This window comes from Heptranchias perlo, chromosome 7 (genome assembly GCF_035084215.1).
Source record: "Heptranchias perlo isolate sHepPer1 chromosome 7, sHepPer1.hap1, whole genome shotgun sequence".
Classification (NCBI taxonomy): domain Eukaryota; kingdom Metazoa; phylum Chordata; class Chondrichthyes; order Hexanchiformes; family Hexanchidae; genus Heptranchias; species Heptranchias perlo.
This window is the reverse complement of record NC_090331.1, coordinates 67956641-67969886: the sequence shown is the minus strand read 5'-3', so window position 1 is coordinate 67969886 and position 13246 is coordinate 67956641. Positions and strand designations below refer to the sequence as shown.

At 38.5% G+C, this 13246-nt stretch overlaps 1 protein-coding gene across 5 annotated transcripts in view; it reads left to right on the top strand.

The window, feature by feature from the left end:
* The first annotated feature begins 786 nt into the window (after positions 1 to 786).
* LOC137323819 (serine/threonine-protein phosphatase 6 regulatory ankyrin repeat subunit B-like) overlaps positions 787 to 13246 on the top strand; it is a 160545-nt gene continuing 148085 nt past the window's right edge. For all 5 annotated transcript variants that reach the window (XM_067987782.1, XM_067987781.1, XM_067987784.1 and 2 more), the window contains exon 1: positions 787 to 1001. In XM_067987782.1, the coding sequence (XP_067843883.1) occupies positions 975 to 1001 (27 nt within the window). In that variant the 5' untranslated portion in view covers positions 787 to 974. The remainder of the gene's footprint in view (positions 1002 to 13246) is intronic.

Here is a 13246-nt window from a genome sequence, read left to right as displayed (position 1 = left end):
AAAACGTGTGGAGCACACAAACAATTGAATGCAAACGATGGAATATTGTGTTCAATTCTGGGCACCACACTTTAGGAAGGATGTCAAGACCTTAGAGAGAGTGCAGAAAATATTTACTAGAGTGGTACCAGGGATGAGGGACTTCAGTTATGTGGAGAGATTGGAGAAGCTGGGGTTGTTCTCCTTAGAACAGGGAAGGTTAAGGGGAGATTTGATAGAGGTGTTCAAAATCATGAGTGGTTTTAATAGAGTAAATAAGAAGAAACTGTTTCCAGCGACAGAAGGGTCGGTAACCAGAGGTCATAGATTTAAAATAATTGGCAAAAGAACTAGAGGGGAAATTAGGAGAATTTTTTCACAGAGTTGTTAAGATCTGGAATGCACTGCCTGAAAGGGTGGTGGAAGCAGATTCAATAATAACTTTTAAAGGGGAATTGGATAAATACTTCAAGGGGAAAAAATTTACAGAGATATGGGGAGAGAGCAGAGGAATGGAACTAATTGGATAGCTCTTTCAAAAAGCCGACAGAGGCACGATGGGCCGGATGGCATTCTCCTGTGCTGTACCTACTATGATACTCCGAATGAACAAATTGTCAAACAGACATCCCAACGCAACCAGCCTCCAAAAGGCATCAAGCAAATTTAATAAGCAAGTGCAAAAGCTGGAGACGCAGTGGAACAATGTGTTGCAGCGCTCGCGCTCTGGGTGATGCTGGTGTTCGAATGACATCAGTTGAACGGCTCCTATCAGGTTGGGTTGTACGCGCGACTTCCGCTCTGAAGGTTGGTTGAGGCAGCGCTCGGTGCTGGTCGAGGGGGAGCGGAGCGGCCGTTGCTTTGATCTCGGGGTTTAAAAAAATTGTTTTCCACCATCAGCCGGGAGAGGGGGTCAGTTAAAAAAAAATACCAACCGTCATCAGTGTTACTGCGAGCGGCAGTACGAGGTGGGGGTGTATGTGAGCGGCAGAGGAATGGGTGTCCTCAAGCTGACGGAGCAGGTAAGAAGCGGTGGGACCGAGGGGGAAATGGGCAGGGGAACCTGCCAACTGGGATCAGCGCGGCGCCGGGCCAGGCCGAGAGCTGAGCTGGGCTGGGCCGGGCCGAGCCGAGCCGAGCCGGGCCATGAAGCAGAAGCATCTTTGATGCCCGGGGCTCTGCCTCCGTCCTCTGTACTCGCCCCCCACTCACTGCATCCCGGAGCCGAGCTATATTTGGGGTAGCACTAGAGGGAGATGGGGGTTCAAGGCCAGGCTCCACCAGCACCGTCAAAAAAAAGCTGTTTAAATCAAAATCAGCTTTAATGCTGGGCTGCCCGGTGGAACGCGAATAGCTGTGCTTGTGATGGGGTTTACATTTTAAAAAAATATATATTTTAATGTGGAGCAGTGCTGTGCCACGGTTTATTTGTAAGGAAAGAAGCCCCAGATGGCGTTGCTATTCAGTGAGAACTGCTGCTCGGATCCTGCTGGGAATAACAAATACATTTCATATATTTCTCTTTATGTTAACCTTTGGATTGAAATCACATTATCACAAGACAGTCCTATTTGCAGCAATTCAATTACATTAGTGGTGTAATAAAGATGAAAGCTTCATGTGCAATCAACTGTCGGATCCGATAAGGGGATATGGGGAATATTAAATGATTAAAACGTCTTTTTTTCCTTCTCCATTGTATCTTACCAATTAAAATGATTTCCGTGGTGTACAAAAATCCTTATTAGTGTACATCAACATAAGGTATTAGTTTCAGAGTAACTCCTGAAACACAGTGTGTGAGAAAAGCAGGATGATAAAATCTTGAAGATTTCCTCCCCTCTTTTCCCTGTAATAAAATGTCAGCTACATTTTGGGTAAAGCCCGTACAGTAATCTACTTCATCTTGACTTCCTCTTTTGAAATGTAGCAAAGAGTGAGATGCGTGGTTTTTGGTATTTCAATCCAGGCAAGCGGAAGGAACTGTAGTGGGGGATCATAGCAGCGAGACATATCATTTCAAACTAGTTATTATATGTATTTTAATTGATCCTTTTTTACTTTTTAGTTTATATTACATTCATGTTTAAAACTTCGGAACAGTGTTAGATACAGTTAAACTGGGGTTGGAAGGAATTGCCTCAAGTGCTGCTTGTTCTAAATTTGATATGCTCGTCCTTAAGCAAAGGTTTTGGATTTTTTTTTGGTTGCAGATTTTTGTAGGTGATCTCCCATGTTAATAAGAACAGTCCTTTCTATATGATTTTTTTTGCATTCCATAAGTAGTATACAGTTGGCACAAATCATAATGAAAGTAAATACTGTAGAGTAGCACATTTTGTGATCAAAAATGTAAAAGTTAACCTGAGAGAGAATGTAAAGTTTATTTGAAAGGAGTTGAAGTAATTGTTTAAAGAGGCATCACCACCAAAAAAAAGTTGTTTGGTAACATTTTTGTAAAATATCTATACATAGTCATTGTTTCATACAAGCCTTGTGATGTTTGTATATGACACAAAATATTGACAGCTCTTTGGACTTCATTTTTCCCTTCCATGATACAGCAAAGATTTCCTCATCAATCAATGCAATTAAATTTAAGAATAAAAGCAGAAAATGCTGAAAACACTCAGCAGGACAGGCAGCATCTGTGGAGAGAAACAAATGAGTTAATGTTTTGGATGTGGACCCTTTTGCAAAACTGCTTTGATAAAGGGTCCACACCTGAAATGTTAACTCGTCTGTTCTCTCGACAGTTGCTGTCTGATCTGCTAAATGTTTCCAGAATTTTCTGTTTTTGTTTTAGTTTTTCAGTGTTTGCAGATTTTTGCTTTTTGTTTATATCAATCAAATTCTAATGCCGTTACAGAAGAAACAAAGAATTTGTATTTATATAGTGCCTTTCGTGACCTCGGGATGTGCCAAAGTGCTTCACAGCCAATGAAGTACAGTAATTGTTGTAATGTAGGGAACTGCGGCAGCCAATTTATGCACAGCAAGTTCCCTCAAACAACGATAAGTGTCTGGATCATCTGTTTTAGGAATGTAAGGCCTTCATTAGCTTTTCTTCCCATGAGTTTTTAACTGTTACCAACTGCTGCTTGTCTGTTCATATCATTGAAATGCACTCTAGTAATTCTAGTGATTGTGCGGCAACAACATTTCAGTTTGTGAGCTTTGGTACATATGTAGTCCACCTGCTAAAGTCAGCCTTTTGAGAACGAAGGAGTGAGCAGGCTTCTGAAAATTGGTAGCTTTTAATGTTCCAAGATATTACATAATAAATGAAATTATCAGACGCATTAAAAAGCTTCATCTTGTCAATTATTTTATATTCCTAAATTCCCTCCTTTAGGTCTCTTAAACCATCTAAGAGGGTGGGGGAGACCAATCCCAAACTATTGAAAACACCACATTTCAGCTAGCTACTGAGAAGGACTGTGTGGTGGTTTTGTAATTTTTTTTTAAACCTATCTCCGTGCAAACTGCTGGGTTATCTCTTAGCACCATCTACTGTGCATCATCAAGAGCAAGTCAGAGGCTGGGTATTCTGCATCGAGTGACTCACCTCCTGACTCCTCAAAACCTTCCCACCATCTACAAGGCACAAGTCAGGAGTGAGATGGAATACTCTCCACTTGCCCGGATGAGTGCAGCTCCAACAACACTCAAGACGCTCGACACCATCCAGGACAAAGCAGCCCACTTGATTGGCACCCCCTAAACATTCACTCCCTTCACCACTGGTGCACCATGGCTGCAGTGTGTACCATCCACAGGATGCACTGCAGCAACTTGTCAAGGCTTCTTCGACAGCACCTTCCAAACCCGTGACCTCTATTACCTAGAAGGACAAGGGCAGCAGGCACGTGGGAACAACACCACCTGCACATTCCCCTCCAAGTCACACACTATACTGACTTGGAAATATATCGCCGTTCCTTCATCGTCGCTGGGTCAGAACCCTGGAACTCCCTACCTAACAGCATTGTGGGAGAACCTTCACCACACAGACTGCAGTGGTTCAAGAAGGCGGCTCACCACCACCTTCTCAAGGGCAATTAGGGATGGGCAATAAATGCTGGCCTTGCCAGCGACGCCCATATCCCATGAATGGATTTAAAAAAAAAAAGAAAGCTCTGATTATCACGTGTTTGATCATTAATAATTAGAACGTTTACATTTTCTTAGTTGCGAGAGACAGACCGACGCAGACATACATGTCCAGGAGCTGATAACAAAGCACCAACTTCCTTCGAAAGTCACTAACCAGTGCTGCTGGACATAGGATTCTCCATGCCCCTCTCTCCCCTCATCATTGACAGCAGGAATCCACCAGTATCAAATCATGCATTCCACTCCCACTTGTGCCAAACCTCTGGTTCGCCTTCCACCATAAGGCCAAATCCTTGGTTCTTGCTCTGCAGTGATGGCAAAGCAGATGACCTACCCCCCCCCCCCCCCCCTTACCATTTTGGCAAACTCCAGGACCCTCACCCTGGTCCTGTCAAACCCTAGGATCATCCTCCAAGTGGAGCCAAACTTCATTGCCCTTCCCCAGTACTGCAAAGTACCAGCTATCTACCTCCAACTGTGCGACTTACCTGCCATTGTGTGCATTCTCAGCTATAAAAACAACAGGGATAAAAATTAAATGTTAGGTGAAGGATACAAAAAATGAAGGCAGTTACTGTTTTTACAGAATATTGGGCAGAATTGTGGAATTCAATCTCCAAAGCACCAGTAAAAATCCCAGAATATCATGGAATAAAAATTGAATTTAATATATTCGATCAAATTCAGTCATTATAAATCAGTGCTCTTGATATTCCCTACATAACACCCCATTGTATAAAACAGTAAATCCCCTGACTCATTGAGAAATGTCACGGGAGATGCACATGCACAGAGCAGGGCTATGTGATTGCATGACACTCCAAAAACATAAATATTATTAAAAATACATTGGATTTCCTGTATAAGAATGGTATAGTTAATAATATAGGCTGTTTTGAGATTTGTAAAATTTTAAGATGGTTTTTTGAAAGTGACGTTTAACACTTTCCTATTTAAACTTGTTCTACATTCCCTGTAGTTATGTTTAGATGTTCAGCTCCATTGAACAAATATTGAAGGGATATGATATTGCATTTTGTATTTACCTGGTTTCAAAATGGAAAAGTATAGCAATATGATGTTACTAAGTCTTGCTAGTATATTGAAGTGTTAGTTTTATCAATTTTAGTTTGGATTTAAAAAAAAGCATCTTTTTGCTTGCACTTTGCAGTGCAAGGTTTCCCAAATGGCCAACATATGGGCTCTGAAGTGAAGTTTGTAGAGCAGCTGTTCGTGGTTGTTCCATGAATAGTCTGCCCAAGCATTTCCCACCTCCAGAACTGTACCAGTGTATTTTCAACTGCAGTACAAGGGTTGAGTTTTTAAATGGGGTTAAATGGAGTTAAGTGCTTTAGGTAATACTGCTTTTCACTGTCTTTGTCTCTTCTCCTGTCTCCAAATAAAAACACACAAATGTTCCTTTTTACGAGATGATGGGAATTAATTAGGGCTTTTTTCCTTTCCAGCCAGCCTTCCTTACTCTTTGTGGACCAGTGCTTAGGGGCTGCCTTCTATTTTTCCCTCCCACAGACCAGCTTAGATTGGGATCTCAATGACATAGGAAATTCAAGGTGCAGTACATAGTGAGCCAGTTGCTGCACTTTTTGAGTTTTTGATAAAGATCTGTCCCAGAATGAAGGAAAAAATGGTGGAAAGCAATTGGATGAGTTGCTAAGGATTGTTGGCAGCATCCTGGGGATGAGTCTTCTGAAAAGAAAAATGGTCACTAAACACAATTTCTTACATGTAGCTTTGAAATATCTGTATGTCTCTCTTAGAGGCATTCTATAGATAAACAATTTACATCTATGGTTAGGGTGTGTACAGTATAGCTAGATTGCCTCATCTTACTGAAAATTTATACTATACAATTAAGTATCCTAGCTTTTATTTTCCATTTATTTTGGAAGCATCTCTACCAATTATGCGAGTTCAACTAAAGCTAGTATCTCAAACCTATAATAAAGTATTTTGTAGAAATTTAATTGTGCCATGTATGCTATAGATGCTGAGTAAACTCTATAGAATCTTGTTCATTTGTGACCAGTAGAAAAACAAAATGTACGTTTTAGTTGTGGTTTAGAGTTTTCTTTCAAGTTGAACAAAACACATGCACATTCTGTCGCTCTCAATTTAGCCTTTGTTCCTGAGAACATTCATGCTTTAGTAAAATGATAGGCCTGAAGGTTTCAGGATGTCGTGTTCCCGTAATATACGATAACCCTTGATGCTAAACTTGAGTATATATGGTGGAAATCTGAATTAAAAACAAAACATTGTGTTAGTATAAAGCAGGTCCATCTGCACCTGAAAAGGCACAATAATTTTTTGGATGAAACTCCATTGGTAGATTTAGATTTTGGGCAAAGCTGAGGAATTGAATAAGCAAATACAGTGATGTGAAAGTTGTATTTAAGTGTACCATTCTATATTCCTGTTAGGCCTTCTATTTGCATGTTTTTGGATTTTATATTTGAAAAGAGTTAAAGTTTTTTGAAAGGGTTCATTGTGGATACAATGATTTCCAAAACTTGCTATTTGAGGTTTTATTTATTGTGACTGTCATTTTTGAATTTCAGAGAACTAAAAATCTAATCATTTGATTTGGACATGCATGTTTCTCTGCAGTTGTTAGGGTGACACAAATAGAATATAACATTTTGGGTTTTAAAAAAAAAATGTTTGCCATCTGAAGGATTGGAGGGTACAAGTTTAAAAAAAAAATGTATTTGAGTGAGACAAATGCTGAATGGGTTATTAAATTGAGAAGGGGTAGACTATGCAAATAAAGAGTGTGATACTGTGATTAGAGAGCGAAGATGGGCCATTGAAGACATATTATCTAGAGAGTGAGGAATACTTATCATGTTCTTTTCATAAATGGCATAAAATGGTATTCCACATCTGTACAACTTCACATACATCACCTTGCATTGATGAAATGGGATGGTCATTTGCCTAACAATTAGCAAATTGTAGTTTCTGTAAGAATGTGCATTGAGAACAGAAGTGCTATTCATGACACTCACATTTCCAAATGGAAAGTTTTCACTAGTTATGTGAATGGTTGAGTGGCCACATGTACAGGACTCTTACAGTCTAAATTCTTTGGACTAAATCATATAAAAAGCTGCTTTTCTGATTTTTGAAGAATTACAATTTATAAGGATTTATGGTTATCTGCAAAATTTTTTTACAATTCTGTGCATTGGATTTCACAATTACACTAATCATTTCAAGATATTAATGTCCAGCATTTGTATAATTAATGTTCAGTATTGTCAAATTAACAAAACATCTGCTACCTTCTGATCTGTTACCACAATGGGTTATTAATAGTTGTTCAAAAGTACTTTAACCACTGTCTCCCATTTTCTTTCATGACCAGTCTTCTTCCACCCCCACCCCACACTGAGTTTATAATGGAGTGCTGAATATGCTGTCAGGTTACTATCTTGATAGAAACACAGCTTCCAATCTGACGTGACTCAGATTGTGAACTGAGTGGAGTGGGTCTTGAACCTGTATCTGTCCCCACTCCATGAAAACAGTGTAGTAATGCTTAAACCAACATCCTACCCCAGTATACTGAATTTGTATTTTGGTTTGTATCATTTCACAATTACACGCAGCCCACTATATTGCTTGACATACATTTCCTCTGAATCTGCAACTTTATCCGAAGTCCAAAGATGTGCTGAAAATTAATGTGGTTTGGGCACTATAAATTTCCCTGTCCATGGTTTCTAGACTTTGTATGCTTCCCGTCTTTGAGGAGAACAATTTGTATGCTTCCTGTCTTTGAGGAGAACTCTAACTGTATCTGGAGGTTCCATGGGATGTTTTGCAGTTCTGTGTTGTGGAAACTGATTCATTTTTGATTTCTGCCCTTGTTGTGATCTTTGGAGCATTTTGAGGACACCAACCCTAACACATGTGATGATTATTTCATTCATTCCTTTTCCCATTTTCTCCAGTTTAGTAACCTCTAGCCTTAAGCATATTGCATCAAATACTTGCTCATGAATTCTTGAAGATCCTCTTACTTTAGTTGCTTTGTCAAATTACCAAAGCTCCACTTCAAAAGTGAGGGCTTTCACGTTTGTATTATGTTTAATATGTATTGTGGACTCTTTACTATATTGGCATAATGTTCAATGACCCACCAGTCTTGGGAGCCCTCTGTTTAGGAAAGATTTTAGAGCAGAAAGCATCATTGGTTAAAAAGCAGCCCCAATATCTCCTCTGCTTCTTGCTAATTGGATCCTTGTCAAATGTTTCTTCAGAAATCTGGAAAAAAACAAAAATGAGATTTTTCTATTCCACCTTGTGTATTTTCAAGCTTAAGTTGTGGTCCTGAAGCAAGTGCTTGGCATTTGCAGACATCACTCCTGAAATATAGGGGTAAAATTACACTTGAGACTAGCTACCAGTAAACTTTGTTTGTTGCAGGATTCTGTTTCCCTTTATGAAAGAAGGAGGAAATGGTTACTTAGTTGAATGAAGTCTTACAAGCAACAAAGATGCAGGAACTTCCTGTCGTTGAACTTGTGGTTCATTGCTGACATTGAACGAAACTAAATAGTGCCCCAAGCAGCCTATAGGAGCCAGAAGAGGGTACTTCCTTTTAGAATAGACTATGGTAGTTTCTATATTCTGTTGTTTTAACATAATACTTATATGTCTATAAATCTTCTTTCATTTTGTGAAGGATACTGTTTTATATATGAAATTTTAAACCTGCTGTTTGATGTACATAAGCAGTTTTCAAACTTTTCTTTGTAGGGACTGACTGATTCTGGCTGCATTGTCTGAATTCAGCATTGAAGTACCTCATAAACATCTCCCTTTGCCCATGGTGCCAACATCAGACTCTCTGTGGCAAGAAAACACTCATCCCAAACATCATGTCTTGGTTCTTAATTTTTATTAACTCTTCAAACTCTCAAATTGAGTATTTTTCCTGCCATTCATCCCTCATGGTTATTTGTAAATTTTCTGCCTGATTGTCATGTGGTGCAAGTTGTCACATTGCATTCTGAGTATCATAGTTCATCCAGAGGGTGGGGGGGGGGGTAAGTTGAAAATTAAAAATTCATATATATTTATTCTTTCTGTCGCTCTTATTTTCTCACTTTTTAGGTCATTCTGTCTCGCTCGTGCACGCTCTCTCTCTCTCTCTCTCTCTCTCTCTCTCACCCACCCTAAAGTAAAGGTTTTGAAATTTGTCCCCTCATTTTTCACAGTTAAAGAAAAGCTACTTAGGTAATTAAAAAGATCCCATCAATACAGCCGATTCAATGGCACTCATGCATCCCAGGAAATTAGGTACACTGCACAATTCAAATTCAGCTCAGAGTCCCAGTCTAGCTCTTGGGAGAGGCTGAAACTTTCACGTAAAGTCTTTAATGAAGCAATTAAGAGAAAAGACAATTCAATTGACAAATTTTAACCAGGTAATTGTGAAACATGTATTTAAAAAAAATTTTGGTTAATCACTTATTTTGAACATTAGAAACTTCAGTTCTTGACAGGAAAAAGGCAGATTAAAACATTTTTCAGCATTCTGAGAAAATTGCACAATCTGGCCACTGTGTTTCTACAATCAGTGACAAGTTCACATATAACATGTAACGCACAGTTTCTGTAAGTGTGACACTTACTTTCCTAACCACCTTTCATTAAGTTATTTCGGTCAAGCTAAATATATTTATTGTCTACTTACCATGGAGATCTTAACATAACCTGTATTTAAGCTGAGAAACACAGCATAGAGAATAAGCCCATAGGTATGGAGGAAAGTACACCATTTTTGTCTCCGTTTAAAAACATTTTAAGATGTTTTACAATGTGCTTGAGGTATGAACAAGGAACTATGCACTGACATATCTTTTGTCCTAATTTCAGATTGTTAGGATGATAACTTGTGACCTTAACAAGCACATTTTATGTTATGCATTTTTTTTCTGTGAATAAATTAATAAAGGAGGGGGGCATTTGAAGTATAGCAGTTGTAACATGTGTTGCCTGTTTCATTTTTATAAAATCCAACTTTGATTGTTGAAAATACAAATAAATGGATTTTTCAGTTTGCTAAAATATTTTTCAACCATAGCAAAAGTTCTTCTATGATCAGAACAGTCTGTTTTCTAATTTAGACCTCAATGGTTGTGTTTGATTATTGAAGATCTTGAAGTTGCTCCCCACCCCAATCCATCCTATCAGTCAGGTGGGTAAAAGCATCAGATGGTCTTGCAAAGTCATACAGAACCAGAACGCTCTACGTTTGATGACTGTCTATTTTGGGTTAGCCAATCTCAGCGGGGGTGAGAGTATAAATTGGCATGGGTTCCTGCTTATGATAGTTATCCAGTGACCCTGCTGGCATTTCATCTCCACCCAGTGGCAATTTAATGCCACCAACTGCTCTCTTGGCTGAGATCAGCAAACTCAGAAAAGATCTGGGATCAACCTTGGTCAGAATGCCTCATTACCATGCCAAATTGTGTATTTACTGATTTTAGCCATTTGGGAATCTTCTTCCAATATTTCTTTTGAAGACTTCAGTTACAGAAAACTTGCTTATCAAATGTCATACTTCATAACTAACTGAATTTGTTAAAATTAAAAAAAAACTGAATATTGAATTCCACAGCTGTGTGTTCATCAAAATGATGCTGATCATTATTCTTTAATAATTACCATGCTGAACTTTTGGCAATACCTATTCTTCAGTAACTACCAAGCTGTACTTTTGATAAATGCTGGTGTACCCAGCATCTTCTGTTTTTACTTTTGGTAATACCCATTGAAGAGCTAAATGGAGGTTAAAGTTATTTGTTTGAAAAGTATGGTACTTGGTAAATAGGAAAATTAATTGTTGAACTGAAGAAAAATTCTGGATGTTTAAATGTGGCAGATGCTTCAATTCCATCTTGCCTTTTTAATTAAAAATGATTTATGTGAAAATACTACTGTAGTGATTTTTTTTTAAAGAAAAGAACCCTGATTGAAGGCTATTGTAAATTGAGAGTTTCCCCCGAGTGGATTAATTGACCCATATTGTTTTGTGGCTCTTGACTTTTCCAGATTTATTATTTGGAGACCTGGAAGAATTAGAGGCTAACATATTTTTTGAAAATGAAAGATGTAAGGCATGTAACTGTACAGTGTTCACTATTCTAGAGAAACCACTTTCTGTACAGATTGCATAAGTTTATGTGATCTTCAAACAAGAAATTGAAAATGGTCGTACGCATCATGATTCACAAGAAAAAAAAGTAGCACAGTTGACTGTTGAAATGGCTGTCTGGAAGAAAACTGGAAGAAGTAGTAATTATTTTCTTTAAGGGATAGACTAGCTCTCTTTTCCCCCCTCCCTGCTGTTTTGTCCATCTGTACCACTCTCAAATTGAGGCAGCATATTTTAAAGGCCTTTCTTTGCCAGTGGAGCTCCAAACCGTCTCCTGGGTATTATGCAGGAGCACCCTCAGAATTTAACTTTTTTTATTGCCCTTCCCACCACATCCATAAACCATACAAATAAGATTAAGTACTCACTGGTGTTTGTGTGGGATGTGGGCGGAGGTGACTGTGAACTCTCATTCCACCTTTCAGTGGTGTCACACAGTTTTTTTTTGTACTTTTTGAGGGGAGTTTTTTTTCCCTCCACCAGTTTTCGCCTCTTTCCAGGGGTGCTGAATTTTAGCACCCATACCACCACCTCAGATGAGATTAGCTAATTGAGCACAGACCAGGAATCAAGTCTGGATTTTGCCATGGTTCAGCTATTTTCTGCATAAACTCACAGAGCCACTGGGGGAGCCGGGAGTTCTTTAATAGAAGAAATATCGATTTGCTGTCGAGACAGAAGCTGTTCAGTTGTAATTTCTATTTAGTTTTGAAGACAGGAGTGCAAAATATTTGTTTCTATAAGTGATGTCCATTCATGCCTTCCAACCGTGCTGTGAAGAACTGTGGAATGGCTTCTTAAGGATGCAGGTTTATACCTTTCATAGAAATAACTTCCTCTTGTCATATTCTTGGTTCTTTTTGAAAATTGATAGACTGAAAACTTTTCTTTGCATCCAGAAGATATATTTATGTCTGTCTTTAGGTAAACCTGTTAGGCTCCTCTCAGAACAGGAGATGCTAAACCGCTGCAGATTGATACACTTTTGTAGCAAATTGCCAGGAAACCTTGCACTCAAGGTTTTCGTTGGCTAATTTTTTAATGAAAATAATTATATATTTTTTGTCTAGTCACTTTTGGAAAGTTTAGAAATGCTTCTTCACTCTAATATTCACAATTATTTTTCCATTATATCAACAAGTTAAAAATATTTACATGTTTTAAATGTTAGAAAAATGCAACTATGATCAATTTCTTAATGGAATTTTATTGGAATAAAGTTGTAGTCCCGTTGCCAAACTAAAATACAATAGTATGATAAATGAACTACTGTATGTAGTCGGAAATAATATTTTGAATCTGGTTAATTGAACATTTTTTTGAAAGCCTATTAGTGAAGTATATTATGGAGGTCTTGGGATACAGGGATCTAGAGGTACAGATACACAAATCACTAAAAATAGCGACACAGGTTAATAAGGCCACAAAAAGGGCAAACCAGGCAGTAGGGTTTATTTCCAGAGGGATAGAATTGAAAAGCAGAGAAGTTATGTTAAACTTGTATAGAACCTTGGTTAGATCATACTTGGAGTATTGTGCACAGTTCTGGTCTCCATATTATCAAAAGGATATTGAGGCATTGGAGAAGGTGCAAAAAAGATTCACAAGGATGATACTAGAATTGAGAGGATATACTTATCAGGAAAGGCTGAACAGGTTGGGGCTGTTTTCTCTAGAAAAGAGAAGGCTGAGGGGTGACCTGATAGTGGTCTTTTAAAATAATGATAGGGTGGACGTAGAGAAAATGTTTCCACTTGTGGGAACGTAGGAACAGGAGTAGGCCATTCAGCCCCTCGTGCCTGCTCCGCCATTTGATAAGATCATGGCTGATCTGTGATCTAACTCCATATATCTGCCTTTGGCCCATATCCCTTCATACCTTTGGTTGCCAAAAAGCTATCTATCTCAGATTTAAATTTAGCAATTGAGCTAGTATCATTTGCTGTTTGCGGAAGAGAG